The sequence below is a fragment of the Tetrao urogallus genome (genome assembly GCF_951394365.1).
Source record: "Tetrao urogallus genome assembly, chromosome: 1".
Lineage (NCBI taxonomy): Eukaryota > Metazoa > Chordata > Aves > Galliformes > Phasianidae > Tetrao > Tetrao urogallus.
Window position 1 is genome coordinate 189,645,835 of NC_136813.1, and position 26,527 is coordinate 189,672,361.

General features: G+C 43.9%; 1 protein-coding gene across 1 annotated transcript in view; it reads right to left on the reverse strand.

Moving 5' to 3' along the window:
* The window catches only part of LOC306958195 (store-operated calcium entry regulator STIMATE-like), a gene marked incomplete at both ends in the record, with an annotated part of 31,008 nt that overhangs the window by 2,987 nt on the left and 1,494 nt on the right, over positions 1 to 26,527 (reverse strand). The window contains 6 exons of the mRNA XM_079549629.1: positions 4,036 to 4,152; positions 5,945 to 6,028; positions 7,067 to 7,179; positions 14,229 to 14,350; positions 16,347 to 16,442; positions 17,002 to 17,050. Of these exons, the coding sequence (XP_079405755.1) occupies positions 4,036 to 4,152; positions 5,945 to 6,028; positions 7,067 to 7,179; positions 14,229 to 14,350; positions 16,347 to 16,442; positions 17,002 to 17,050 (581 nt within the window). The remainder of the gene's footprint in view (positions 1 to 4,035; positions 4,153 to 5,944; positions 6,029 to 7,066; positions 7,180 to 14,228; positions 14,351 to 16,346; positions 16,443 to 17,001; positions 17,051 to 26,527) is intronic.

Below are 26,527 nucleotides of genomic sequence, written 5' to 3' on the forward strand. Positions count from 1 at the left end.
TTTCCCCTAATGAGCAGGCACTCCATTTCACCTTGAGCTATTAAAAAAGATCAGCTCAGCTAACCAATTAGCAAGTCAAACTTGCTCTTGGAGTGCTCTTCAACTCTTAAAGCAAGCAGTAGAGGTATCACCATTCACCATCGCCTTCAATCTAGCAAATTTGCCAGAAGTTATAATCCCTATGGAAGGGATTAGAATTGGTGCTGAACTCCGTGAGAACCAAAGGCAGGTCCGTGTAGTACGTTAGCTTCCCTCTCAACCTTAAACTAACCTCCAGTTTCTCTGCAAATACTTTGAGAAGTACCACTGTTACTAGACCAAACATTGCTGTAATTTGCTTCTGAAAGTGCAAGCCTTCAAAGAGAGGAGAAAAGAAGAAGAAGCAGCTCACTTATTCCCTGAGGAAAAAACTAAAACAAGTCCAAAAAGATCAAATACAACATTATTAAAACTGACTTGTTTTCCTAAGTGATGAAAACAAAGAAACCACTGATAAGATCTGAAGTTTATCAACGCTTACAAGAACAAGGGAAAAGAGACACAGGTCAAGGGCAGGACACAAGCAAAGCAGAAATCAGGGCCAAGCAGATGAATGCACTTCCCTACCCTGAATAGCACCAGATTCGGACAGACACTCTGAAGTTCCCTATCCATCACACACAAAGGCAGAAATGGACTGAATATTTACCAAGGTAGGACACGTGTGACAGAGGGAAGATTTAAGGCTGACTTGGAAGCAAGAGTGAAATTCTTCTGTGCTAAAACTGAAAAGCAGAGTTTCAATATGAAAAAGAAAATAAATCACAGAACTGCAGGGGTTGGAAAGGACCTCAAGAGATTGAATTTAACTCTCCTGCCAAAGCAGGTTCCCTACAATAGGTCACACAGGTAGGCATCCAGACCTTGAGTATCTCCATAGAAGGAGACTCCACAACCTCTCTGGGCAGCCTGAGCCAGTGCTCCATCACCCTTACTATGAAGAAGTTCTTCTGCACCTGCACATGGAACATCCTACATTCAAATTTCAAGCCATTACTCCTTGTCCTATTCCTAAGCATCACAGCAGTTTCATTATAAACAAAGGCCCAGTGGCACATCAATGGCTCACAGAAGAGCTTTGAAACCCAGGAGATGGGCATTTATTTGGTTTGCATTACAGCTGTGGAGTCAGCAAACATCAGTGGCAGAATAGCTAGGTTTCCTCTTATTGCTCATCTGAACTGCCAAGGACAAAACCAACATCTCATAGAATCATTAAGGTTGGAAAAGATCACTAAGCTCATCTAGTCCAACCATCAACCCATCCCCACCATGCCTGCTAAATCACATCCCTCAGTGCCTGATCTACTCTCTTCTTGAACACCTCCAGGGACAGTGACTCCTCCACCTTGCTGGGCAGCCTGTTCCAATGCACTACTACTCTGAAAGTAAGTTTTGCCTAATATCCAACCTGTTGTTATTGCTGCTATCCCTATAGTAAGTGCTGAGTATAGTTTTTTAGCAGGTTAACTTCAGACCACTCCTTTCCTTCCTCCCCCTTCTTTTCCAGAGAAACTGCAAGTTCAAGTGAAAATAATGACACTACTGGTGAGATAGGCAGAGGGCTGAAATTCAAGAAGGCAGCATGATGGGGAGCTGTTGGCGCCTGCTGCTAGACAGTGCTGATGAACCCTGATAAACCACAGGACACATTAGCCCCAGCCAGCCCTGGCCCTGCCCTGTACAGAGATGCTTCTCAGCTCTCTCTCTCCTCCTGTCTAGGTAGGCAGCAGGGAAGGAAGAATAACCTGTTCACATGGAGAAAGCTTAACCAAAACAAGCCCTAAAAACCCTCATTTTCTGATTTTGAGCCTAAATCCCAGCTGACCCAGCTGCAGCACTCAACCATCCAACACTGTATTTAATAGCATAAAATTAAAAAGTGACAAAGCAGGAGTCTACTTCAAGGCCCGATGCCAAGAAGCAGAATTGGGAAAAAAAGATCACTCATGTTTCTGACTCTTCTTTTAATTAACATCCTTCCCTACCCAAGTTATTTGTATAGTGCTGGAGACACAGGAGCTTATCTGAGCAGTCCCTACAGACAGTTCCAGGTACAAACCTACCACCTTAGTATCTAAACTGTGGTGATGGATCAGACAGTTTCAAGGCGGACAGACAGATTGCACACAGAAGGTTTCAGAGCGAGTTCTCATGAGAAAAGGAGCCAAATACTTGGTGGATATGAAAAGGACACTGACAGAAAGATTCAGCCTGCAGAAGTCCATATCCACCACATGAAGCGCCCTACCTATGTGAAGCTATCAGAAGAAGCTTTCCAGCTTGCAGAGATTAACAGGTATCTTCTTTTTAGGTTATCCAAAAACTGAGCAAGAGGGCATAGAACACTTGTCCCCTCCAATGGAGTGAGGGAGGAGACAACTCCATCTTTATGGAGATCCAGTAACTTCAACACCATCTGTGTGTCTACACCAGCCTGAAGCTTATGATAACATCTGTGAGGTTAAGTGACCCAAGCTTAGGTCGCAACAGGTTGGAAAAGAGCTTGTAGCATCTGAGTTGCTGTCTAGTCAAAACAAGAGCAAGGAGGCAGCATAATATTAGCTGAATTTAAACCTCAGGAACACTCCAGCACATCTAATCAGTAAAGCAGATATTCACCATCAGTTTTATATTTTGAGTGGAGCTAGATTGGAGGCCTGCCCAGGAAGCACCACTGTAGAACACATCAAGCAACCAGGACTGTGCTATAACCAGGGCACAGTGTCTAGAGTTAGTTCACCTTTATGTCCTAGGCAGCAGCCCTTAGCTTCAGTGTACAACTATTAAGACATCTTGGTACTGCTCAGCTCCTCTTCCCTCTCCAGATCAATACAGATTTCTTCAGGATGCCCCACAGCTCAGGAAACTCCCTGGGAAATATTGCTCACGTGTTCTCAGTAATCTAGCCAAGCCACAGCTGTTTATCTGGATGTTGGGCCAAGAAGAATGATTCATTTGTCTCACTTGCTTGCATCTGCCTGCCCTTCCTGCCTCCTGAACCCTCAAGCCATCAAGAACACCTCTGAACACCACTACCTATGCATACAGTGCAGTATTGATAGTACTAATGAGCATGATGGCCAGTTACAAGAACAGAGTTACTCTGTAAAATACCTCTTGCTTTCTCAGTGTTATTTCTGTCCGTCCTAAATCCCTCAGCTATTCCAGGAGCCAGCCTATGACTGCCAGAAGTGATTTAACCTTAACTCTTGCCAGTGAGCTGCAGGATACAATCACAGCGTCTCCTGATACCTGGAGTCAGGCACTCCGCATTCAAACAAGGGCTGGGAGCCAAGGGGAAGGAAGGGAATTCGACCCAGTGAATCAGGTTGTGGCTTCTGCAAGAAATCTGATGGGAAACTCGGGCAGTACCTGCCTGGCAGTCCAGGTGTCATTAACTACAGGAACAAAGCATGCTGATACTGGAGCATTCCACTCCCACCCACCCCAGTCTCCTTAACTTCAGTAGTCAGGCTCAGATGATGCAAAACACAGCATTCTGCAGCTACGAGACCATTATTAGATTGAATAATTCAAAATACTGACAAAAAAAACAGGATTCCTAGCTGGGCCTTGTGCTTCCCCTCCCCCCCCACACCCCCCAAAAAAGGAGACTAATTGCAGCCAGGAAAGCAAGATTTGAACCAAGATCAACTAAAATTACTAATAGCAAAGTTGATAGTACTAGGGCAGATGTGCCCACCAGCTTCAGCCTGCCACTCTTGTGATCCCCTCCCCTCAAGATGCTGTCATCCTAGAGAGCAGTATTTCAGCACTACTTTATAGATTGTGATACTACATCAAATCCTCCCAGGGAACCTCTGTGACCTCAGCTATAAGCATCAGAAGTTATTTGGACTTCCAAGGTCACCCCCATATTCACCAAACATCAGTCCAGGTGCAACATGATGGCACACTGCATAGTTCTGATAAAACAAAAGCCATACCCAAGTGCACAATTTGGTCTTTGACTTAGAACATCTTTGGTCTTACCCGAGATTCCTCACTCCTCCTAGCTTGTGGGGTCTCTGTGGATCCATTGATGTTCAACATATCTTTCTGCTTGTGTTTCCTCATGATCAAGCTGTCCACAACCCAGAACATAACGGCCTTGGGGAGAAAGGAGTTTCATGAATAGACTGCAGAGACCAAAATATAAAGTCATGCAAGCCAAGCTACTTCTTTCTTCACTTTTTGGATCCTCCAAACCTCCATCTTCCAGCAGCCCAATATCCAAATTAATCCTGTGTTAAGTGTATCTCTTAGGGTGGATGAGACAAGTTGCTAAGGTCTCTCCCTCACAAATTCTGAGGATTCCCTTTTCACTGGAGACCAAGTGAAAACAGATCACAACAGACCAAGTTTCTTCCAGAATGAATCACTGAGCCAATGGCATCCCATATTCATTCACTTGTTCTGCCTGCATCAGCCACTTTAAGAACCAGAGTTTCAAGCAAGTGCACCATGGGGTGAGGTTGGGAAAAGAGGTTGGAATAGCACAGGCAGGTAAACCCATCCTTGCCAACACTCCATCTATTGCAAGTATAAAAGTTCACCCCTTTTTCAGGGAGATCTCAATGCTAAGATCTTTTTCTCACTTGCCATATCAGGATAGTAATTGATCTGTTAGTAAAACACTGCATAGAATCCAGAAAACTAGAAAACAGCTTTTGCTAAACTAAGTTTGCAATATGAGTTTGAATATCACTAGTTTTGGGCAGTCCGAACCAATCTAGACAGATGGCTGATACAGAATAAGTTACTTTATAGTATCTTTAACTTAGAACTGCTGCTCCTCAGCCCCCATCACTGCATCCATTGCAAGAGCTTTAGCACTTCTGTTCATGTTCCCATGACTGCTTGCAAATTTAAGTCTCGGTGACATCACAGCTTTAAATGATGCAGATGGACAAAGACCATGTCTGGCAGAAGGTCTACTGCTGACAATACCCAACACCTGTCAAAAGGACCCAAGCCTCTTGTTTTAACAGTGCTTTCTACCCATGTTACACTGCAAAAAAACAAAAAACAACAAAAAAAAAAAAGCACAGCACATTGTCAAACCAGTGCCCTCATACCAAATACATGTCACTACACTTGAAGAGAGATCTGCCATGCACTTCAATGGGACTTATGTACTCCTGGGACAACCAGATCATGACTCTAATGGGAAACTAGCCTGTATTTCTGCTGAAAGCATGCTTTTTTGGCCCCTCTAGTAGCCTTGGTGAATATAAGCAAGAAATAGCATTGTTTTTTCTCTTCAAGGTTGGAGTACAAATAAGACGCTTGAGACTTTTGCAGCTTTGTGCTGTCTGTAGGGACTCTTTACTTGGCATATACACAGGATGCAAAGTTGTTTTTTCATTCCTCAGCTACAGTACACTAAAAAAAAAAAAGCTCCCTTGATCAAGGACAGCTTTCTTGTGATGGATCACAGTAAGAGGACTTATTTGCCCTGAAAGTCCACTGAATTATCTTGTCTTTTACACCTCTCTTCTCATACACCCTTTCTCCACTTTTATTTGCAATTGAAAGCACAGCAAGTTCCCACTGAAAAGCCATTCCTATAAGAACTTCAACAGGCTTTGGAGCACCTTTGTTCCTACAGCATTGCTGTTTAGACCCAGTTCCCAGCTGATGTGTTTCAAGTGTCCTCAAAAAAGTAAACAATCAGCCATACAGCAGCTTGGACAAGGGACTGGGGGTTAGGAGCAGAGCCCTTGGTAGGCAGCAGATACAGATTTGTGCTTGTAGCAAAGATCTTTGCTTCCACTCCCCTTTACCTTGTCCATCCACTTCGATTACTCAAGGCTGCCAAGCCACATCCTGTACATTCTTCCCATTGGAAAGGACCCATTTCCAAACCACCCCATTTTGTACTTGCCATGGCATCACTTACATTTACAATAAAAGGCACAACTAGCATGACCAGGATGAGTTCCAGCTGGGGGTTTGGGATGTAACTCAGGAGGATCTGCTGAAGCTGCAGAGAAGAAAAAGTATTTAGAAGCATTACTCAAATAGCTGTTTGCTGCAAACAGGATGCATTCTTAAGCTATGTCCTATCTAGGGCCCTGCATACCTTGCTTTAGCAGAGCTCTTTGAGATGGCTTAGGCTATTTCTTTAGCCCAGCTGCCAAGTGTTTTGTTTTCAGCAATAAAATGAGTGAAGATAGACTTTAACTACCTGCGACAACAGCTGGTAGGACTGTTCTTGGCTTCTTGAGCCTATCTGCAAAATACAGCCAACATATTTGCACAGCCATGTGCCAGATCAATACTCACAGCCAAGTCAGAGCACTGTAGGCTGCTACATTCGAAAGAGAAGCTCTAACCAGGAACAGATAAACGCTCCCAGACTGCTGCAAGTAACACTGCAATTAGGTCACATCAGCCCTTTTGGGTACAAGGCACCAAGTGCAAATGCACTCAGTACTGGGATGGCCCCTTAATTCCTTAAATACCTTTTGTACCAGTGAATTACCCACAATGCCTACCTTCCTCCATAAAAAAGGCTACAATTCCCAAAAGAATGTATGTTTTTTTAATTAAAACAATCCCAACAGACTAATGTCCCCCTGGTTACCATACAAAAGTATAAGGAGAAGGGTAGGGCAGTACTCTATAGGGGTCAATTTGGAACAATCTAACAGTTTCCCTAGTTTAGGCACAAGACCACAATTTGTATTGACTTAACAAGATAATGTGGAAACCCCCTGGCAGAACTGAAGTAGCTCAGCCACCAATCAGTCCAGCCCATTTTATTCTTCTGAGAACAGAAAACTGAAGAAAAATCATATTCCACTAGTTCTTGACAAGCAGGAGAACATATCACAAGCCAAGCTGTTATGAAAGTCATGTTTCCTCAAACTTCAGTAATAGCTAATTATCACAGAGAGCTGTCAACAACTCAGAAGGATTAAAGACCTATGATGATGTGGACCATTAACAGGGCAAAAATGACAAGAAAAAAAACACAACAGCTGTACCTACGAAAATAAAATACAGCTTAGGAGCCTACCTTTGTCCAACCAGGGATCAGCAGGACAAGGCTAATCAGGGTCTTCTCCACAGCCATAATCAGCAGGTAGAGGATACACTGGCCAATCCAAGCAGCAGCTTGCGGAGGGTCACCTGGAAGAAGAGCACAGTTCATAGACACAGGACAAGACAGCCTTGCAGGTAAATGACCTCAGGCTTGACATGTGTCCTACAATGCTCACGTTCACCTTATGCATATGGGGAGAGAGACAGCCCAGGCTCTGCCCAATGCTTATCCAGCAGCCCTCATATACTCAAGAACCACTGAAAGCTGAAAGAAACATTCCCAGTAACTTCAAGGAGATTAGCTAAACAGATGGATCTTGGTTTGGGAAACATTCTCCTCCTCTTGGGGAGAGCCCTGAATGTACAGAGCCTTACGGATGCATCTTTTCCTCCTCCTTCAGCTACCAACAGGCATTGCAGGTATCCAGCCTATGGTACTGAGCTGTTTTGAGCTAAATAAATACAAGGATAAGGGGAAGAAACCCTGTTTGTACGAAGTGGCCAGTACCCCATCTGAAAGCACAGATCACTGTATACCTTCATATAGAGCTTGTGTGTATGGACTCTGTTTAGTGGGCACGGTGGTGATGGGTTGACACTTGGACTAGATAATCGTAGCAGTCTTTTTCAACTTTAGTGACTCTAGAATTCTAAGCTGCTGAGAATCCTGAGCTTTCAAATGGCTCCTTACAAGCAAGCATTGCTTTCGGAACATTAGTAGCTTGGTTTGCCCCTCTTGCCAAGGTATCACAGACTTCATTTCTCTTCACCTTAGCAAACCTAGAGTATTCTATAAAGAAAAGTTTCACCCCATCACCATTTTTTCCTCCCCATTACTTTCTATGGAATAATAAGCTCATAGGAACAGTTCACAAAAAACCTGTTCCATATGGACCAGAGTTTCAGACTGATAATCTTTCCTGAATTAAAATCCACTCCAACCCCCAAAACAAAGCACTGCACAACAGATCCTTTTCTACACCTCCAAGCTACTCCCCTGCCAAATCTTACCTGCCTAATTTCCAAAAGTTTCTGGTCACTGATTTCAATGTAAGACAAAAGCTTTCAGTCCTCAACTAGATTATGCTTTTGCTGATTGAGTGAACAAATGGTTATGTGACACTGTCTGAGCAAGAGACAGTGGCTCCATCCCCCTAGGTTTTACAGCAACACACTAAAAAAAAAAAAAAAAAAAAAAAAAAAAAAAAAAAATCAATGCTAATTAAATATGAATGCTTCCAATGAAGTACTTACCAAGTAATAATAAAAAAGCATATTTGTATTGCTAGCAGTGATAATGGCACTGTATCTATTACATATGCTTGCTTCAGCCATCTGAAAGTACCCTCCTGGCAAGTTATCATTTTCCCAGGTCATCAGAATACCTTGGGCCTGCAAAACTGAGCTGCTGTATCTGGCTTAGGAAAAAATGCAGCACTTCCTCTTACCATCCAAAGACAAAGATAATCGCTGGCAGACTTTACTTCCAGAGGAATTGGGCCAGAACTTGGAATTGCATCTGTGCAAGATGTTCAAGCTGCTTTTGGATGGCAACAGACAGGGAGCTCTGCCCAGCTTTTCTCTGCATGGTGCTGCTGAGACACAGCAAGGGAAGCCCACACAAGTAGTTTGCAAACATCAATCCAAATCATCATGCATACCTTTGGTCACAGAAACCAGCAGCACGGGCCAGGATTTACTAAGAGCTGCTGTCTTACCAAGTCCAGCGCTGGGAGAATTTGCTCAGCAGGGAGTGCAAAAACAGATCTGCGTGCATGTTCGTCCTTCCTGTTATTTGTTAGCAATGTACCAAAATATTTGCAAAGCCACTGCTAAGAACAGAGGCATCCAGCTTGTCTCTCTATGCCAGAGAGCTCCACGTGATCACCTTGCATTCCAGCTTTGTAACTGCCCGAGCCACAACTGAAGAGGGGAGAGAAGGAAGTGGAAGCTGTGGTTTCAAGATGCTGAGAGCCAGACCAGCAGGAACTACATGGAGAAGGAGCTGGGAAGGTTACATGCAAATGCAACCAGCACTGAGGATTTTGGAAAGCACACATCTGCACTCCCTGGCAGGCAGCAGCTGGATGGGTGGTCTGTGCAGCATCGTTGGCAGTCTGCAGTTAAAGGCTGGGGTCAAAGAGGTTTTACTGCTCCTGGAGCCTCTCCTGATAAGTTCTGGTATCTACTCTTCTTCAGCACTGGCTGAGCCTAGTGGGGCTTTTTGCCTGACATCCCCAGACCAACCAATCCTTTCATAAGCCCTTAGGCTACCATCATCTATCAGAGCACACACAGACACAACAGGAAAACAAACATACCCATGGTCTCCCTCCTGAACTCTTTGCCTTTTGCTCCGTGTCATCAGCTGTTGTGGTCAATCCCCCATGGGGAAACAGAGGCTGACAGCACAGCTTTGCAAGTCAGCTGTCCCACAGTGGTAGCAGTGATACCTGCAGCACACTTCTCTCCGATGTTTCAGCCCTCTCCAAAAGCATCAGCAAGCTGGAGATACCTCCAAAATGCCTGCTCCCTCACACCCTTTTGGCAATAGGTCACTACCATTCATTATCACAAGCAGCTATAGATCTTACTTCTGCATACTGTGCACCTAACAGCCCTAACCCTTCATCATTCAGATAAGCTTTGGCTAACATGGCTGAGATGCACACAGTAGGAGAAACAGTCTGCTGCCTAATCCAGCATGGGGCAGATTCACCCCTATCTTTAATGCTTTCCTCACCTAAATCATTCCTCCCTCACTCTCAGTCTTAAAAAAACCCTTCTTTTTCCTTACTACCCACCAGACCTCACCTTGTCAGAGGTGCCTCCACCTCTGGAGCATCAAATATCCAGCTTCTCAATCCGATCCTTCCTGCATCACCTAAAGCAGCAGCTGCATATCTCTTCTGCAGTAAGAGTTTCTAATAGCCCAGATTAAACAACAGAAACATTTGCAAAGAGACCTGCAGACCTATGGGTCAGATGTGGCCATCTGCTCTATCACCTTCAGCAGCCTCAAGCTGCTACTGTCTTGGAACCTTGTTCTCCTCTTAAGACTCCAAGCTTTGTTTCCAGAACATGGGATGTTTCCGTACAGGAATGCATCCCAAACCACAGAATTACATGCCTTTACTGCCATTACCTAGCAGAAAGATCACAGGGTGTCTGCGCAGTTATTCTCCAGCATCCAGGTATCCCAGTGACAGAAGGGTGCTCATTTAGATGCTGGCTTCCTACAGCCAGCATTGGGTTAGATGGCGGGGATGGAGAAAGTCAGGCCAGGAGTATCCTTAGATGCCACTTAACGTCTTCAGTGAGCCAAGCACTGCCCAGAAATCCCTCAGTCCATGGATCTGAGAGATTCTCCTGATATGGTGGTGATGGGTTGACAGCTGGACTAGATGATCTTAGATTCATTATGGTTGGAAAGACCACTATGATTTTGTATCAGGTGTTTCCACTAGCAAATTTGGGTGAGTGCCTCCAAAGCTGTTTCTGCCATACAGGATAGCCAATCAACAAAACCTAGTTTGCTCCTTGGAGGCAGAAACCAATTCAATGCCCTCCCTCTGCTGCAAGCAAAACTTCCCTTTCTATGTAAGGAACAGAACAGGCACAAAAGATCTCTGCAGATATGCTACAGAAAGCCACATCATGCTCCCTTTGAGTGGCTCCCTGCACCAAGGACAAATCTTTGCCCTGCAAGTCCTAGTGGAAAGGATGCACGCTTTGCATTTTGACCATTCTCCTCCAGCACCCTATCCCACCATCAGCATCACCCCTTTAAAACAGACCTAGGATCCCAGTGCCTGCAGCAACCTCACAGACACAGCTCATGTTCTGCTTGTGCGTGGGAGCCCAACTGCTTACAGAGCAAAAGCAGCACTCCTTGAGGTATTTGACTTGTTACCATACAACAGGATTAATTTTAATCCAAGCTGTCTAATGTACCAAGCTGTCAAGGTCCACGTGTTAGTGCCAGACAGCTTTATTTGTAGGCTTCCAGGGACTATACATGTACTGAGCAGGTGGGAAAATATTTAACCATAGCCAGAGCAGAGAGTTCAGGGAGGCTGAGGAAAAGTGAGCTTTTGAAAATACTGAAAGTTGTATTGGGTTAGATGGTGGGGATGGGGAAAGTCGATAGGAACTCAGTGAAGAATATTTAAATTGTACCTCCAGGACAAAAGTATCTGTGTGATTCTCGATGCTATGTACAGAAAGCAAGAAATATTGGTAAAGCATCTGAATTGCATGCTAAGGACAAAACAGTCCCCTAAGGTAGAGCTATTTTCAGCAGTATTTCCTCAATCATTAGCAGCCAGCTCCCTTGGCTGCTTCGGTTCATGGGAATATTTACTATGGAAATTTTGTAGGCCATCGCAGCAGGGCCAAAAGCAGCCTACACAGGTCCTCAGTTAAACTCAGCAGCTGGCACAAAGCACATTCTGCTGTAACTGAGTTTGACCAGTGGAGTTCAACAGACCATTAAACAGACTTCAGAGGGCTCCAAGCAAAGCGGCTTTCCATTTCTGGACAGCAAATGAACACAAGGCATCAAACAGAACAGTTAGCGACCACAGCCATGCTCCTATATAAGCCTGCCTCCCTGAATAACTTTTCAAGCCAAGATATCCACTTCTTCTCACCATTTCATGATGCTGCTCTTCAGCATTTGACTCACTCACTGCAAAAATGCCTTAATATGAGTTGACAGAGTTTGTTTCCTTAAAGTATTATTTTAGAAGTACTTCAATATTTGAGTTGGTACACACACAGTGCAGGGATGCTGCAGCCATCAAGAGGTTTCCCCCCAGCAAGCCTCTTATAGCCACAAGAACTGGGAAGAGGCTGAAGGACTTGAAGTTTGGAGGCTGAAGTTTATCAACCACCATTTTTCAAAACCTACTTGAACCAGCATGAAGAGTGAACTTTGCTAGTCTTCATTCTCAGGAGCCAAGCACCTCCAGAAGAGCCAGCAGCCTTTCCAAATTTACCTTCCTATGCTTAAAGACAATCCAAAGAGCTTCTGGGCAAAGATGGGGGAGCATAAAGGTATAGGAACTTTTGACTCTCCACTAGCTAAAAACAGGTCACTTCTGGCCTCAGCAGTCTCTGGCTAAGACGCAAGAGACTGATCTCAGAATGGGTGTCTCCCACTTCTTTCTGGAAATATGAGAATAATCTATTTTAAACAGTCAGTTCTGGACAGCTGGTTGCCTGAGAGAACAGTGTAGGTTCTGTCTGCATCATGGATTTGGTGTTTATGTGGTATACAGCCCACCTTCCTCTGCAGAACAGCAGGAGAAACTTTTGCTCTTCAGGATAACTGAAGAAAACAATGCAAGTCTGGTACATCAATTAGTCCAGAAACTGAATCTGAAGCTTGTATTAAACTGTGGAGAGTTTGCCAGCATCTTCCAAATCACTCTGGAGGTTACTTAACAGCAGAGATGAGGATAGAGTTCTTAGCTCTGCAGCAAGATTTCATTTGACGTGCCATTTGACTACCATTTGACTTTTCCATCACAGTGGTTCTGGCCAAGAATGGTGCTGGGTGGATGAGATTTAATCACCAGTTCAAAAACTAAATTCAAACAGCAGCAGAAACATTTTTGTTAACAAAATCAAGATTTCCTTGGAGGAGCAAGTTGTTTCCCTCCTCAAAGGTTGGCTCAGTCTACAGAAACTTCAGCTCAAGAAGTTCATTACTGCTCTGCAAGGCTAAAGCTGTCAATATGCATTAACATTTTCTTGCTTCCATTCAGCTGCAGACGTGGCATGTGTAGCAGTGCTCTGGGATGACTGCAGTTGGGCTTCGAGTACTCACTGCTCATAAAGTGACAATGCACCAATGCCTGAACCAGGAATATTTATTCCTCTGCTGCCTCATTTGAATGACTTTAGAACACCGCAGCCTTTAAAACTACTCTCTGCTTTAGCCACAAGTCACCTCACAAACCCAACCACCCCCTCCACCTTGTGCTGAAACCTATTCAGGGAGGTGTAGCACTCCCTCTCTTATGCACCAAAGAAGTCTCAGCTAAAACTCAGAATTCAGTGTTGTCTCCACACTAATTCCACTTTGGTCTAAGTTTCACCAGCTTCAAAGAATACAGAGGAACATCACTACCCTTAGAATAGACTTAATGACATAAAGACTTAAAGTTATTCGTGTGAATGTGTACTTCCTAAATAAAAAGACTAACACAAAATAGCCTAATGGGTTAACTCCTGCCTTCACTGCAGAGAAGCGGAGAAGCACTGCTCTCCTCCTTCTGAAGAGAAGTGCTACCCTCTAGTGGGACTTTTGGAGAAAGGCTTTTCTTGAAACAGGAACCAAAGCAGAGGCTGACAAGCTTACGTGCACTTTTAAGAGGTTTTTTTTTTTTTTTTAAATGAAAAAATTACGTTTTAAAACGTAATTTGGGGAAAACATGTCATTTGATAACCCAGTTTTGTTGGTCTGTCTATGCCTACCATAGCTCAAGACAACTGAAAGAACTGCACATTTCAAGAAGAGGCTGGAGGAAGTCAATAACAAAACCCCCACAACAGAGCCCTACAGAAAACCACTATGACATCCAAACCCATAATTTGTCATATCGTCGTCGTGGGATCTTATACCTCAGGACATGTTCAAACTTTTATCACCAATCTTCTGTGCCCAAGCATGACTAACACAACAGCAGTTACCACAACGTAGCGATGCCCCCAAAATATAACACAATTAACATTCAGGGTAGGTTCAGGTTGGATAACAGGAAAAATTTCTTCTCGGGAAGAGTGGTGAGGCATTAGAACAGGTTGCCTGGGGATGTGGTGGAATCACCACCCCTGGGGGTGTTCAGGAGAAGGGCAGATGTGGCACTAAGGGCATGGCAGGGATGGGTTGATGATTGGACTAGATGATCTTAGTGTCTCTTCCCCCCCCCCAGCCTTAATGATTCAGTAGTGCTGATTATTGACAGATAACAGAAGTAGAAGTTCATGTGTAATAGAATAGAATAGAATAGTCCATGTTTTTAATTAATAGAATAGAATAGTCCATGTTTTTCCCCTTAGCCAGCCATTTTCTTCTTTCACAGAAGAGAAAAAACAAGTCACCTTTGTGCAGAGCTGTAGACACGTACCATATTCTCCAAAGACAAGATATGTGTACTTCTGACGCTGCACAGCCCAGGAGACCACCTTCACACCAAGCCAAATCAGCAGCATCCCCAGTGTAGCATCGAGGATGAAATTAATAAGGTAGCTAGGAACAGAGGAAAAGGTCTCTTTGTGAGGCTTCCAAATGCAAATTCAAGTTGTATGTGTTCAAGTCTATATGACACAAGCTTCACTATGTATCTTCAAAATATGGAAATCTATCAAAAACTATGATTTTCAAATCCTTACTTAGTGGTCCAAGCTTTCCTTCCTTGCCAACGTTACTGAATTTACCAATAGCCTTACCAGCTTAAGAGCCTGATCGGCAGTGGAAGGAGGCTCCACCATCTCCCTGGCACCACTCATTTATTCACACAGCATTAAATACTACTTGAGTTACTGTAGCTTAGGGTTTACTCCCTAAAAAAGAGAGGGTTCCATTTACAACACCTTTTGTTCTTAAATTAAAACCAAAGTTTCATAGAAGCATAACTACACAGGTACAGTGGCCTTAAATTACACCAGTGGAGACTCAAGTTGGATATTAGGAAAAGTTTACTCTCAGAAAGAGTGATGAGTTATTGGCACAGGCTGCCCAGGGAGGCAGTGGAGTCACCATCCCTAGAGGTGTTCAACAAAAGAGTAGATATGGTACTGAGAGATATGGTTTAGTAGGTATGCAGGTGATAGGTTGGCAGTTGGATTAAATGATCTCAGTGGTCTTTCCAATGTTAATGATTCTAAAACATTTTCAGAATTCTATACCAGAAAACTGAAACTTGTTGGACAACATAAATGCTCCACAGGAAAGGCTAAAACTCACTTCCGTATAGCAGGTGTAAAATGCTATATGAGCAGGGAAGCAAAGCAAGAGGCAGAAGAATTTAGGAGAGGTAACAAACCCTGGCTCAACAGCCTAGGGTCCTGGAAAGCCTCCAGTTTAGGGTTTCTGCTGCAGGTCCATCAGCAAAATCCATCCCCATCAGGAGATTCGGGACTGATGAACTTGCTCTGCAGCTTTGGAGGTTTAAGCCTCACTGGAAAGTGTGCGAGAGACAGGAGATCTGCAGGAGCCTTCTTGGGATTGCAAAATTCAATCTCTAATCCAGGGCTCAGTATTTTAATGAGCCTCACAGAAAAATCTCTCATATGTTTTTGGCCAATTTTGTGCTATTAGAATCTTGTTCTGCAGCGATAGGTCAGATACTTCTACAGTGTGAAAACACCACCAAGCACAGGAAAAAATGCTTCCTTTCCCTAGCTTGATATCACTTCTGAATAAAGATATTGGGAAAAAAAAAACCAAAACAAAACCAAAAAAACAATCTGCTTTTGATTTAAAGAAAAGGCATTAAGATTTCCCAAACTAGCTTCTTAGAGTTCCCAGAGCACTCCCAATAAAACAGGGGACTCCAGCAGTTTATACTGGGCAGGATGCACAGCGTAGGAGCAGCAGAGCCCAAGGGCAGGATTTCAGAGGTCTGCCCAGTTCAGTATTCAAGGCAGGCAGACCAGGAAAATGGCAAGCACGTTAGGAGAAACTGAAGGGCACAGCATAAGCATAAACGGGGTTGTTTTCAAACAACATCAGTTTAAAAGCAATCATGAATCATTTTAGAGGTTACATTTAGTCCCAGCCAAACTTGTGGCTGTTTAAAGAAACACACTGAAGTGCAGCATTCTAACATAAACAAAGGAGACAGGCCAGGAAGTTTTGAGCAGCATTTTGGAGTTCAAAGGGGATACACAAAAATCAACTTTACCTAGTTCTGAAATGAATTGTAGCTGCAAATTGTCTGGTCTGGAGTAAAGATACATTTCTGTTAAATTCCAAGCCTAATTTAAATAGCCCCAAAATAGGACAACATGAATGCATGTGGTAGGTAAAACTGAAGTTTCAAGAAAAAACATCGTTTTTCTTGGAGCTTTTTTATCCAGGCTGGATAAGGGCCTTCAACCACACTGAGCAAAGAATACTTCTCTAGTATCCATCCAGTACTTTAAATAGCCAGCCATATATGGTAGAAACCAAACATCTCCGGTTGGTTTCCTCCCTCTTTTTCAAGATGTGGGATGTGAATGGAAGTGCCTTTGGTACTTACAGAGAGCAAGGGTCCTCCTCAGTGAGATCAGACAGAAAAATATTGGCAAAGTGGATGAAGAGGGCACCAATTGCTTGCTTGGAGGTATCATAAAACCTGGAAAGAAAAAAGCAAGATCTGTTTCCTAGAGCATCAGCAGAGGCCAGCCAAACAAAGGCTGGGCATAGGCCCGTTTTCCTTTAAGAAGCATTTCTGATACCCAAGAAGGGAAGTCCATTCATTTCCAAATTACTTTAAGGGAAGAACCAAAGCCAGGGGACAGAGGCTTTTCTTTGCTAACACTGGCAAGCCAGCCTGGCTGTACATATGATTCTTCAACCTATCAGATGTAATTATCTGTTTAATTGAATTTAAGACCAAAACTTGACCTGGTCTGAAAGACAGCCCATGTGCAGCTGTGTTAGCAGATCTGAGAGGACCATAACCTCTTGGATCAACCACTTTCAGTGAAACCAAGCTTTCTTAGAGGAGCTAGGGAGGGAATTTACTTCTAGGGAGTACCAGCTGCTTTAGGAAATTTGTCTTGGGAAGTAGCAGCAGAGCATTTTATTTAAAGACTAAATACCAATAGAATAGTCACAGAGCCATGAAGATTGTTGGTAGAAGAAATACTGGAGGTACATGGGCTTTTTAACATCCAAATTTAAAATCTTACCATATCCTCCAGGGACGCCTCTCTTCTTTTGGTTCTTTAAATCGTTTTACTGCAAAGAAAATTAAAGATCATGTTAACCATCAGAGCTGAACAGATGTGTATTTCCATTCCCTGTCAAGTGGCCAGAAGGAAGCTGGGGAGGTTTCATCACTATCTGCCAGCCCTGATAATTCTTCCAGGCAAATCAGAATTATGGTAGCGATATTCAAACCATGTACCCCAGTAGTCCATCAAGCTTTTGGATTCCAGAGGCACAATAAAGCCATCACCTCTTTGCAGCTCACAGGATCAGAAGTCAGTAAGCACCCCTACCATAAAGGTGCCAGGACCAAACTACAAACAGGTAAGGCTCCAAGCTCATGCCAACAAACTGGAGACACTATTAGAACACTGATTTATTACACATGTTTTGGATGTTCACTGGCTGTGTCTGGGATGTGGTTTCTGTACCACCAACCACGAGATATTAAGAGATATATGAATACTTTAAATGAAGTCCCTCTGCATATAGATTAGTTCAGTCTCTGCAGCCACTCCAGTCCTCCATTCCAGGACCCTCCAGAGCTATCTATCACAGTTACTACTTGCAGATAATTACTACTTGCAGATAACACTAAGTTTGTTTTTCATTTTTAAACTCTGTTCTGCTCACAGTGTTCTGAGCATTGCAGAAGCATCTCCAAGGGTCCCAGGTTGCTTGTTCCACAGATTTATGTTCTCCCTGGATTCAGGTGGCTTTTATGTGCCCAAATAGGAGCTGCTAATAGCTTTCTAGTGCTATAGTGCACACAGAAGTTGTTTTTACTGCTTTGCTGTCAATCCAACTAGGAATTTGTTTTACAGAGCTCCACCTACCTGGCCAAGTCTTCTTCCCTTAAACCTAAGATATCAGTGCCCTGCAACAAGGAGACCTGGGAGAGATTTTCCTCACTATGTTTTTCCCCCAACCTAATTAATAAAAGGGCATTCAGTAGCATCATTTTGCTTTGTGAGATAGCTGCTAGCATCTACATCCAAGTCTAGAGGCTCTGCAATTACAGCTGCTGTCTCAAAACCCCATGTAAATGGGGAATTGACCTTTCACAATCAGTTCCTGGAACACTACCAGCTTGAACAGAATTCAGAGTTAAAACTACTGATCTGTGACTTCTTTTTTCGGAGGCAAAAAGAAACTAATTCAATGCTACTCCTGACGCTCATCCTAGGACATGAGCACAGCAGCTGCTTGATGGTGCCATCTAGGGGAACCTAGAGCCTGAAAGCTACAGAACACACAAGTATGAATCAGCGTATAGCCTCCCCAGACAAGCTATCTCAAGGGTATGCATTAGAAGCATGAGTCCCTATGCCCTTCATCACCGCCCAGATTTACCCAGTACTGAGCAGATGAGTGTTCTAAAAGGCTGCTGACACCCAAACAGACCACCAGCTATCTACTTTATCATCACCAAGTCTTTGCTCCTGGAGCTCTGTAGCTTACTCTGTCACTTCAAGAGTTAACCAAACACCAGAACAAACACATATTTGGTATCCAGCTCTAGATTACACTCCTCCACAGACCCATTAACTGAAAGATCAACCAAAAGAGCAACAAGCTCAGTAAAGGCTGGGAAGAAAAAATTAATACACTAGCTGGAAGCAGCTACTCCCAAATAAACTGCTCTTTTCTGTCTTGCATCTATACAGTAATTAAATGATGCACTGGGTGAGTCTCACTGTACTTGAGTACTCAGCCTGCCAACTGGAGCCCAACCATCTGCCCCAAGAAACAGTTCTGGGCTGCTTTCCCAGGGAAATTCCTGCCTGATCCAGCCTGAAAAGATCTAGGAATTCCCCTGCTTGGATGCTCAATTAAGTGGAACTTTGTACCTTTTACTGGCACAATGACAAGGTGACACATGGGAAAAAAAAAAAAAAAAAGTCCTTCAACTCTAGGACTTCAGGCACATCCAAACAAGCACTTACATCTCACTTTCCACAATAAATAAATAAAAAATAAATCCATGGACTAACAAAGCTGAGAGGCCAGAATTCTTTAAGCTGAAACTAACAAACTTGAAGCAAAGAGTACAAAAACTTCCCTATGGCATAGAATGGCTCTACAGGCCACCAAGCTGACCACCAGCCTAATCACAAGAGCATCAGGGATGATTTTTACTGCTGTCCTAATAAGAAGTGACATACATGTATCCACAGCCACACAGGCTAGAAATAGTAATTCAGTGTGATAAGATGACAAGAGGTAAGAAGTTAATGGCGTGGTGCCTTGTTGAACATGGCTTGTCATGCCTCATTAGATTTAAGAGAATTATCTGGGTCTGTGCAATTATCAGAGACAGTAAAACTGTTGTATTAAAGATAAAAGCTAGTATTATAGAGAAATAATTAACTGCTTAATAGGGCATTAACTGCACAGAGCTGCATCAGGCTGTCTCTGAATTAAGCCAGAAAGCCAGCCAAGATCACCGGAGCTTGAACAGGCAGCAGAGTAGTTCAGTGGCCATGACCCAGAGGTTAAGGGTGAGTTCAAATCCACGTAAAAATGGCTCCAGGTCTCTGAAATGTCAAGAAACTGATAAAACTCCTCTCCTCCATGTCTCCCTGCAGGGAATCTGAGCCAGGGCATGCACAGATCCCTGGGCGGATACTCAAGCTCAGCTGGCTTGGGAAACAGCTCAAGTCTCTTCTTGCTCTTCTCAAAGGAAATCTCTATTCACTGAGGCCACTCAGCTTTCCATCAGCTGTAGGCATGGATCTGCAACCACGGCTCTGGCAAATCTTGATAGTGGACTGATCTACCACAGGACAAGCTGTGCTTGCAAATGCATGGTAATGCAAACAGAAATTGTGATCTGAATTTTAGCACCTGTAACCTATTAAGATTGTTTAGCGCAGGAGGCCAGGCTGGACCAGGATATTCTGAAGTTGCTCAGTTACAGATTTCCCTGTTCACTGTAGAGGAGCTGGAGTAGGTGGTCTGCCTTTTAATGTCCCTTCCAACTCAAATGATTCTATGTCTCTAAGTGCACAAGACAGAAGGGAGAAAATCCCCAACCATCTGAAGACAATACTAAATAAAGAACTCCCCATGCTCACAGCTAAAGATCCGTGTAATAGAGCTAAATGGAGGAAGATGAAGACTGCTTGTGCAGGCTCTTCCTGTGTGACTTGCTCCTTCACTGATAGGTATTTCAACCACATTCCTAGTGATGTCTTCTAAGTTTCAACTGAATGGTAAAGTGAGAGGATGTCAGCTGTGAAATCGTTCACTGGAGAAACATTTCCTCCAGAGAAGCTTCAAAGACAATCCTCTAGAGCAGGAAGCCTCACACCTAACTCTGAAGATGCTCCAAGGAACTCAGCCACACTGTGGTAGAGTTCAATCCATACGGACTAAAACATCCCAGGAAAAGGTAAGGCAGGTTGGAAAAGAACAACCACATCTATCCAATTAAAGAGATCAAGCCGATAATCTCAGGTGACAGCCTGAATTGGTGTCCTTACAAGTTAACACTCATTCCTACTTGGCTCCCGTTACAGCAGACAAAAAGCCCTGAAGTTCAGCAGAAGGGAAGGAACATGAACAGCAACTTGAGAGAAATGCCTTTTGCTTATGGCCAAGAAAGGGCAAGGCAGGAAACAAATGCTCCCAAACCCTTCCTCTTCAGTCAAGACAATGAAGGGCACAGACACTTTAAATTTGTTGAGGATCTCCAGACTAGGATGAATTTGGCCATCTGAATAGAAACCCATGTAAAAAAAGAAGAAAAAAAAAGAATATATCCACTTGGCAGAAGAGTACTTATAGATCTGCAAGGAGTCAGAAAATGACAAGGTATGACCTCAATGAGACAACCCCCCCCCCCCCCCTTTAATTTTTTCCCAACTTTTGTTTTGCAGGGTAACAGAAAGTGTATGTTTGTGGTGTTTTCCAGATGCAGTGCGATGGAAACAGCTTTGTCTGCCCTAGATATGTATAGCTCCTTGGAGTTATGGAACTCCAGCTGTACTGCCCTACAGCCTACTTTTGTAGTAATTAATTTCCAAATTATAATTAATACTTGCATAGCTCCAGATTCTCTTCCATTGTTCCTCACATCTTGCCCATGCAGTGGAGCAATTCCTTATGCAGCATCTTCTCAGCATCCCCACTGATGATGCACTGCGTTCAGACATCAGTGCACATGCACATTTGCCTGTTATTCCTCATGGAAATAAACCCCTGATTTAGGCAGAATTAGCTAGAATAGCAGCAAAACAGATCAGCAAAACAGACTCCTAAGTAAAATTTCTGTAAAACCAGGGGGGAAGCTTATTTCCCCAGTAGAAATGCCCTACTATGAAACCAGGAAGATTATTTTTGTGACAGCATCACACCACCTGATTTCTGGCCTTACTGAATAGGATTCAGAGCTACTGTCCTATGGAGGAAATGCTCTTCCTCTGCCACCCTCCACTTTATTTATAGTGAGTAGGGTCTCCAGTAACACATTTCAACCTATTTTACAGGACACACCCTTTCTCAGGCTTTTTCTAAGCCCCAGACAGGAAGAAGGCAACAAGCAGAGACCAAAGCTGTGGAAGCTACACTATTTTTAGTGTGAGCTCACAGCAACTCAGACTGGAGACACAATGGGAGGAAGCAGCAGTCACTGCTCACAGGCAGCAGCCAGCACACTGCCAGCAAGATAGAAAAGCTCAGAACAGCACCACCTCAACACAGAGCAGTGCTCAGCAGCACATCTATCATTAGTTTGAGGAGGAGTACACTACAAACCTGTATTCTTGCACTTGCCTGATACACGTTTGGAGCTTCCTTCCCAAACTCTGTTGTATCAAGACTTCAAAAATGTACATCTTTAACAAAACAGGCTAAATACTCTATATACAACAAAGGGCAAATATGCTCTGGATTATCTCTGAGTCTGCAAGACCTGAGGCAGCAGGGAAATACAAAATGGTACCAGCTCCTACTGAATGTATCTGGATATTGCCAGGCTGCTTTACAGCATCTTCTAGAGGAGAAAAGCTTCTCTTGGCACAGAGTGCTCCAAATTGCAGGAGAAATGTGTATCAGTAGCAGGTTCAGGCACTCAAAGCAGCGGACTTCTGCAAAACCTCCAAATCCTGCACAATGCCACATACCAGAGCTTTTAGATCTATGCAAATAAACCTTACAGAAAGGAATAATTCCGCTGTTTCCAAAGCAAAATTACTTGAGTACCTTTCCAGGATCTTTTGGCCATCTATTCCCACTCCTCATCCAAATCCAGTTACCCACAAGCCCACTGCAAGACAAGCTTTGAAACTCTCAAAGCAACAGTATCAGCCCATCACCCGCCTTGCTCAGCTAAAGCATCCTACTAGCAGGGAACGTGAATTGCCCAAGTAAAGGTCATGCAGTATTCAGTTTCAAGCTCCACCTCATGCAATTAGTGTAGTACCCATGCCTTATTTCTACACAATTTTTTATGTCTGCCATTACAGCATGGGTGTCCGACCTTTCGGCTTGCTTGCACCACACTAAGTGAAGAGGAATTGCCTCAGGTCACATAAGTATGGTTACTGTATATAAGTAACAAAGCTTCTACTTTTATATGGTCATTAAAACAAAGCTTGACACATACATAAGCCTTCAAGTGCCAAGTGATCATAAACCACCTTGTGATGAAACCATTAGTCATAAGCACTTATTGAGAATAGGCTCCATTTGACCAGGAGGTCTTGGAGACCTGGACTGGGCTCTAAGTGAAAGGTTGTTCTAACTCCATCTGGGAAAGGCAACAGAGGCTCTACACACAACGCATCTCCAGATTCCAGGTCAGTGCCTTGGAATATAAAGCATTCCCATGTTTGAAGCATAGATCTTAAGGCCAGTACATGATGTAATTAAGAGAACATCTAACAAATGAAGTTACGCAATTGAGGTTTTTTTTTCCAAACGTGAAGTTTGTCAGTTCTCTCACAAATGCCAAATAATAAACCAACTGGAAATTTAACAGACTCCTCCCTAAAGGCTTATTTTCTCCACCCTTTGAAATGACAAAATCCCCCTGTAAACTTACTTGCGCAAGAGTTAAGAATCACCTATAATATCAATCATCCACCAGATGCAGCAGAACTCATCCAACAATGCATAAGGTGCTTCACAGCCCATAGGTTTCACATAACTTCTGGCAGCTCAAGCTTTGCCTGGTTGTTTCTCAGCCTAACCAACCCATTTGTTCCTCCAGCAAGCAGGAACGTCCTCAGCTTTTATTCCTCCCAATCATCATTTAGCATACAGTTTTCACCACTTGGTTTAGCAGCTCAGAAGGTGACATCCAAGAGGAGGTCAACGTAATCAACAACTCAGATTCAAAAGCTCCATAGAAAGCTGTGCTTTGCTTAATGAAGCACATTAAATGCCACATGGTCCTTCCAGCTTACAAAGCACAACGCATGTTTTCAAGCTCAGCCAGTTTTCACATGTATTGAAGCGGAAGGAAAGAAGTCATAGGAGTCCTGCCATATGTAGCTTCTTGCTTAACTTGCAAACCTACATGCAGACCCAGACTACCAGAGTCACAGCCCTGTGCTTCACACCTCTTCCAGGCTGTAAATCTTTGTGGTTTTATTTTTCCCCACAAGAGAGAGTGGTAGAGTGGTAAAGTCCCTGTTTCAGTATAATGAATCAAATCAAACACAGCCATGTTCCCATGTTAAAGGAAGCAAAGTCAGCATAGCCCGTCCCAAGCATGGCAATGTAGTACTCTCATGCCCTGGACAGGTTTATTAAAATCAACAGAATGCAAGTCTGCACAGATCCAGTGATCTATCATTCAGTTCTCTTTCCTGATGTACACGCACACTTCAACCCACTTTTTTTCCTAGATATACTCAGCATAAAAGCTGGAACACCACATGGGAAGCACGTAAGATAGTTCTGAAGCACAGAAACAGTGCAGCAACCTAAAGCACGTGCAGCAACAAATTTGAGTTGCAATAGGGCAGAACCCTTCTGAGTTAAGTTCTATCCCTTCCACCTACCCCTCAGTATAAGGAAATCCAAGCCCTTCCACACAGAGGATTGTGAGCCACTCGCACAGGCTGCCCAGAGAAGCTGTGGATGTCCCATGCCTGGAAGTGACCGTGGACAGATTGGATGAGGCCCTGGGCAGCCCAATCCGGTGGGTGACAACCCTGCCTAAGGCAGAGGGTTGGAATGAGATGATCTTTGGGATCCCATCCAACCCAAGCCATTCTATGATTTTACCAATATTTCCCTCCACAGCTGAGAGCTACTGTTTGTTTTTATGGTCGAGCTGCTATTCCACAGTCCTACCTCAGGACCAACCACTTGAGCCAAACCACAAAACACTGCCATAGCACAAATGCTCCTAAGCCTCATTCAAGAGCTCAGAAGGCTGCTTAAAAAGCTTTAGGAGGAGAGGTAAACAGAAGAGAAATGTTCTTAAATGACTCCCCAGATCTGTTTCACTTGTCCCCTGTTAATCTAAAAGGAAAAACATGACTAAGATACCTATTCAAGACTCTGTCTTCTCTTTCTAAGGGATTTGGTGCCCACGTGACAAGTTCCAACAACCCTCACATCACATGCAGCAACTGCAAAATTCACTCAAAAGCTACGCATTGACAACTACTTCAGATGGGATTGCTGAATTATCCACATCACAGCTTCCCCAAGGACAAGTTCTTGCCCAGGAAGCTAGATTGCCAACCACAGCTGTAAGGAAAAAAGAGGCAGCAGAACCAAGTGTTCACAACTTAATTCTCTTAGCACGAGTCCTTCTGGAAGGAGCAGGCAGCTGGGAAGGATTACATCTGATTCTCATTTGATTACTAAATTAGAGCAAGCCCTGCACAACACTGCAGAGGAGCTTGACTACAGCCTTAAAGACAGGATAGAGTCGTTTAGAGTATTTGTAAGCTCCAACAAATACTTTCCTCAGTGCTGTGATAGTGGTGATCCTAACCATAGAATGGCTTGGGTTAGAAGTGAGCTTAAAGACCATCCAGTTTCAACCCCCTGCCATGCATAGGGTCACCAGCCACCAGATCAGACTGCCCAGGATCCCATCCAACCTGGCCTTGAACCCTTTGAAGGATGAGCACGCACAGCTTCTCTGAGTAACCCATGCTGGTGCCTGACCACTTTCCAAATGAAGAATTTCTTCCTAACATCTAGCCTGAGTTTCTCCTCTTTCCATTTAAAGCCATTCCCTGTTGTCCTGTCACTACCAGGCCATATAAAAAGTTGCTCCCCCTCCTGCTCATAAGCTCCCTTCAAGCACTGCAAGGACACAGCAATGTTTCCCTAGAGCTTTCTCTTCTCCAAGTTAAACCACATTAGGCTGGGCATCATCTACCTGTGGATCCTGCTTACACCACATGGAGGACCCATTTAAAACACAGAGCAGAGCAGTGGGGAGCAATCACTCCCTTCATCCTACAATGAAGCACTATTTCTTCCTCGTGAACCTTTGATCTAAAGGGCTTTCTAATACCCTTTGCAAGAGGTGAAATTGGCCTTAAAGAACATAGTGGGTTGTTCTACTAAAACTTCACACTCCATGTGACAGATCCACATCGAATCACTAAGGCCATCTATTCCAATCACCCACCCATCCCCACCATGCCCACTAAACCATGTCCCTCAGTGCCACAGCTCCATGTTTCCTGCACACCTCCAGGGATGGTGACTCCACCACCTCCCTGGGCAGCCTGTTTGAGTGCATTACCACTTTCCCTGAGATTTGCATATTCTTTTTCAGGCTTCCTGTAGCCCCAAGTAAAAGAAACATGAAGTCACAAACTCTTCTTAGAACAACATAAAAATATCCATCCTGCTGTAGACCGTGCTCTTGCAAGCACTTTCCATGGCTAAGCACCTGCAAAGCCTTATCCAACACCACATCAGCATTAGTTTGATTTCCCCTACATACACTGTTTGCAAACCACCACTATCCAGGTACTGCAGCCTTTTCTTCCCCAGGAGGCTTCCAGCTGAATAGGCCACTCCCAAAAGAAGCCTTAAAGCATGTTATATCCTAACAAAGTCTTTGGTAAACCAATTACAGCTCCAGTGGGCTAAAGAGCCAGCACACAGCCAGCCCTAACAGAAAACCTGAGAGTATGCAAAGGAGGTGTAGATAAAGAACACCTGATGGGAATTAGGGGCAGCCAGGGGATGATCTACCATCAGGAGTCTAGGGCTGGAAACCTATTCACATCTAGGGCTTCATCTTCAGCCACTGAGCAGATTCACAAGGAAACCACTCAAAAAGAGATTTTGGATTTTTCCCTAATTAACCAAGAGCATGCTCAGCTGCTCTTCATATCCTTGGACATGAGCATCCTCATTCTCCAGCTGAGGTCCCTGGGTTCGTTCAGCCTAGAACAGGAAGCTGAGGGGAGGCCTCATGGTTGCCCACAGCTCTTCATGGGGAGCAGAGGGGCAGCACTGAGCTCTGCTCTCTGTGACAGCAACAGAGGGAACAGCATGGAGCTGTGTCAGGGAAGGGGC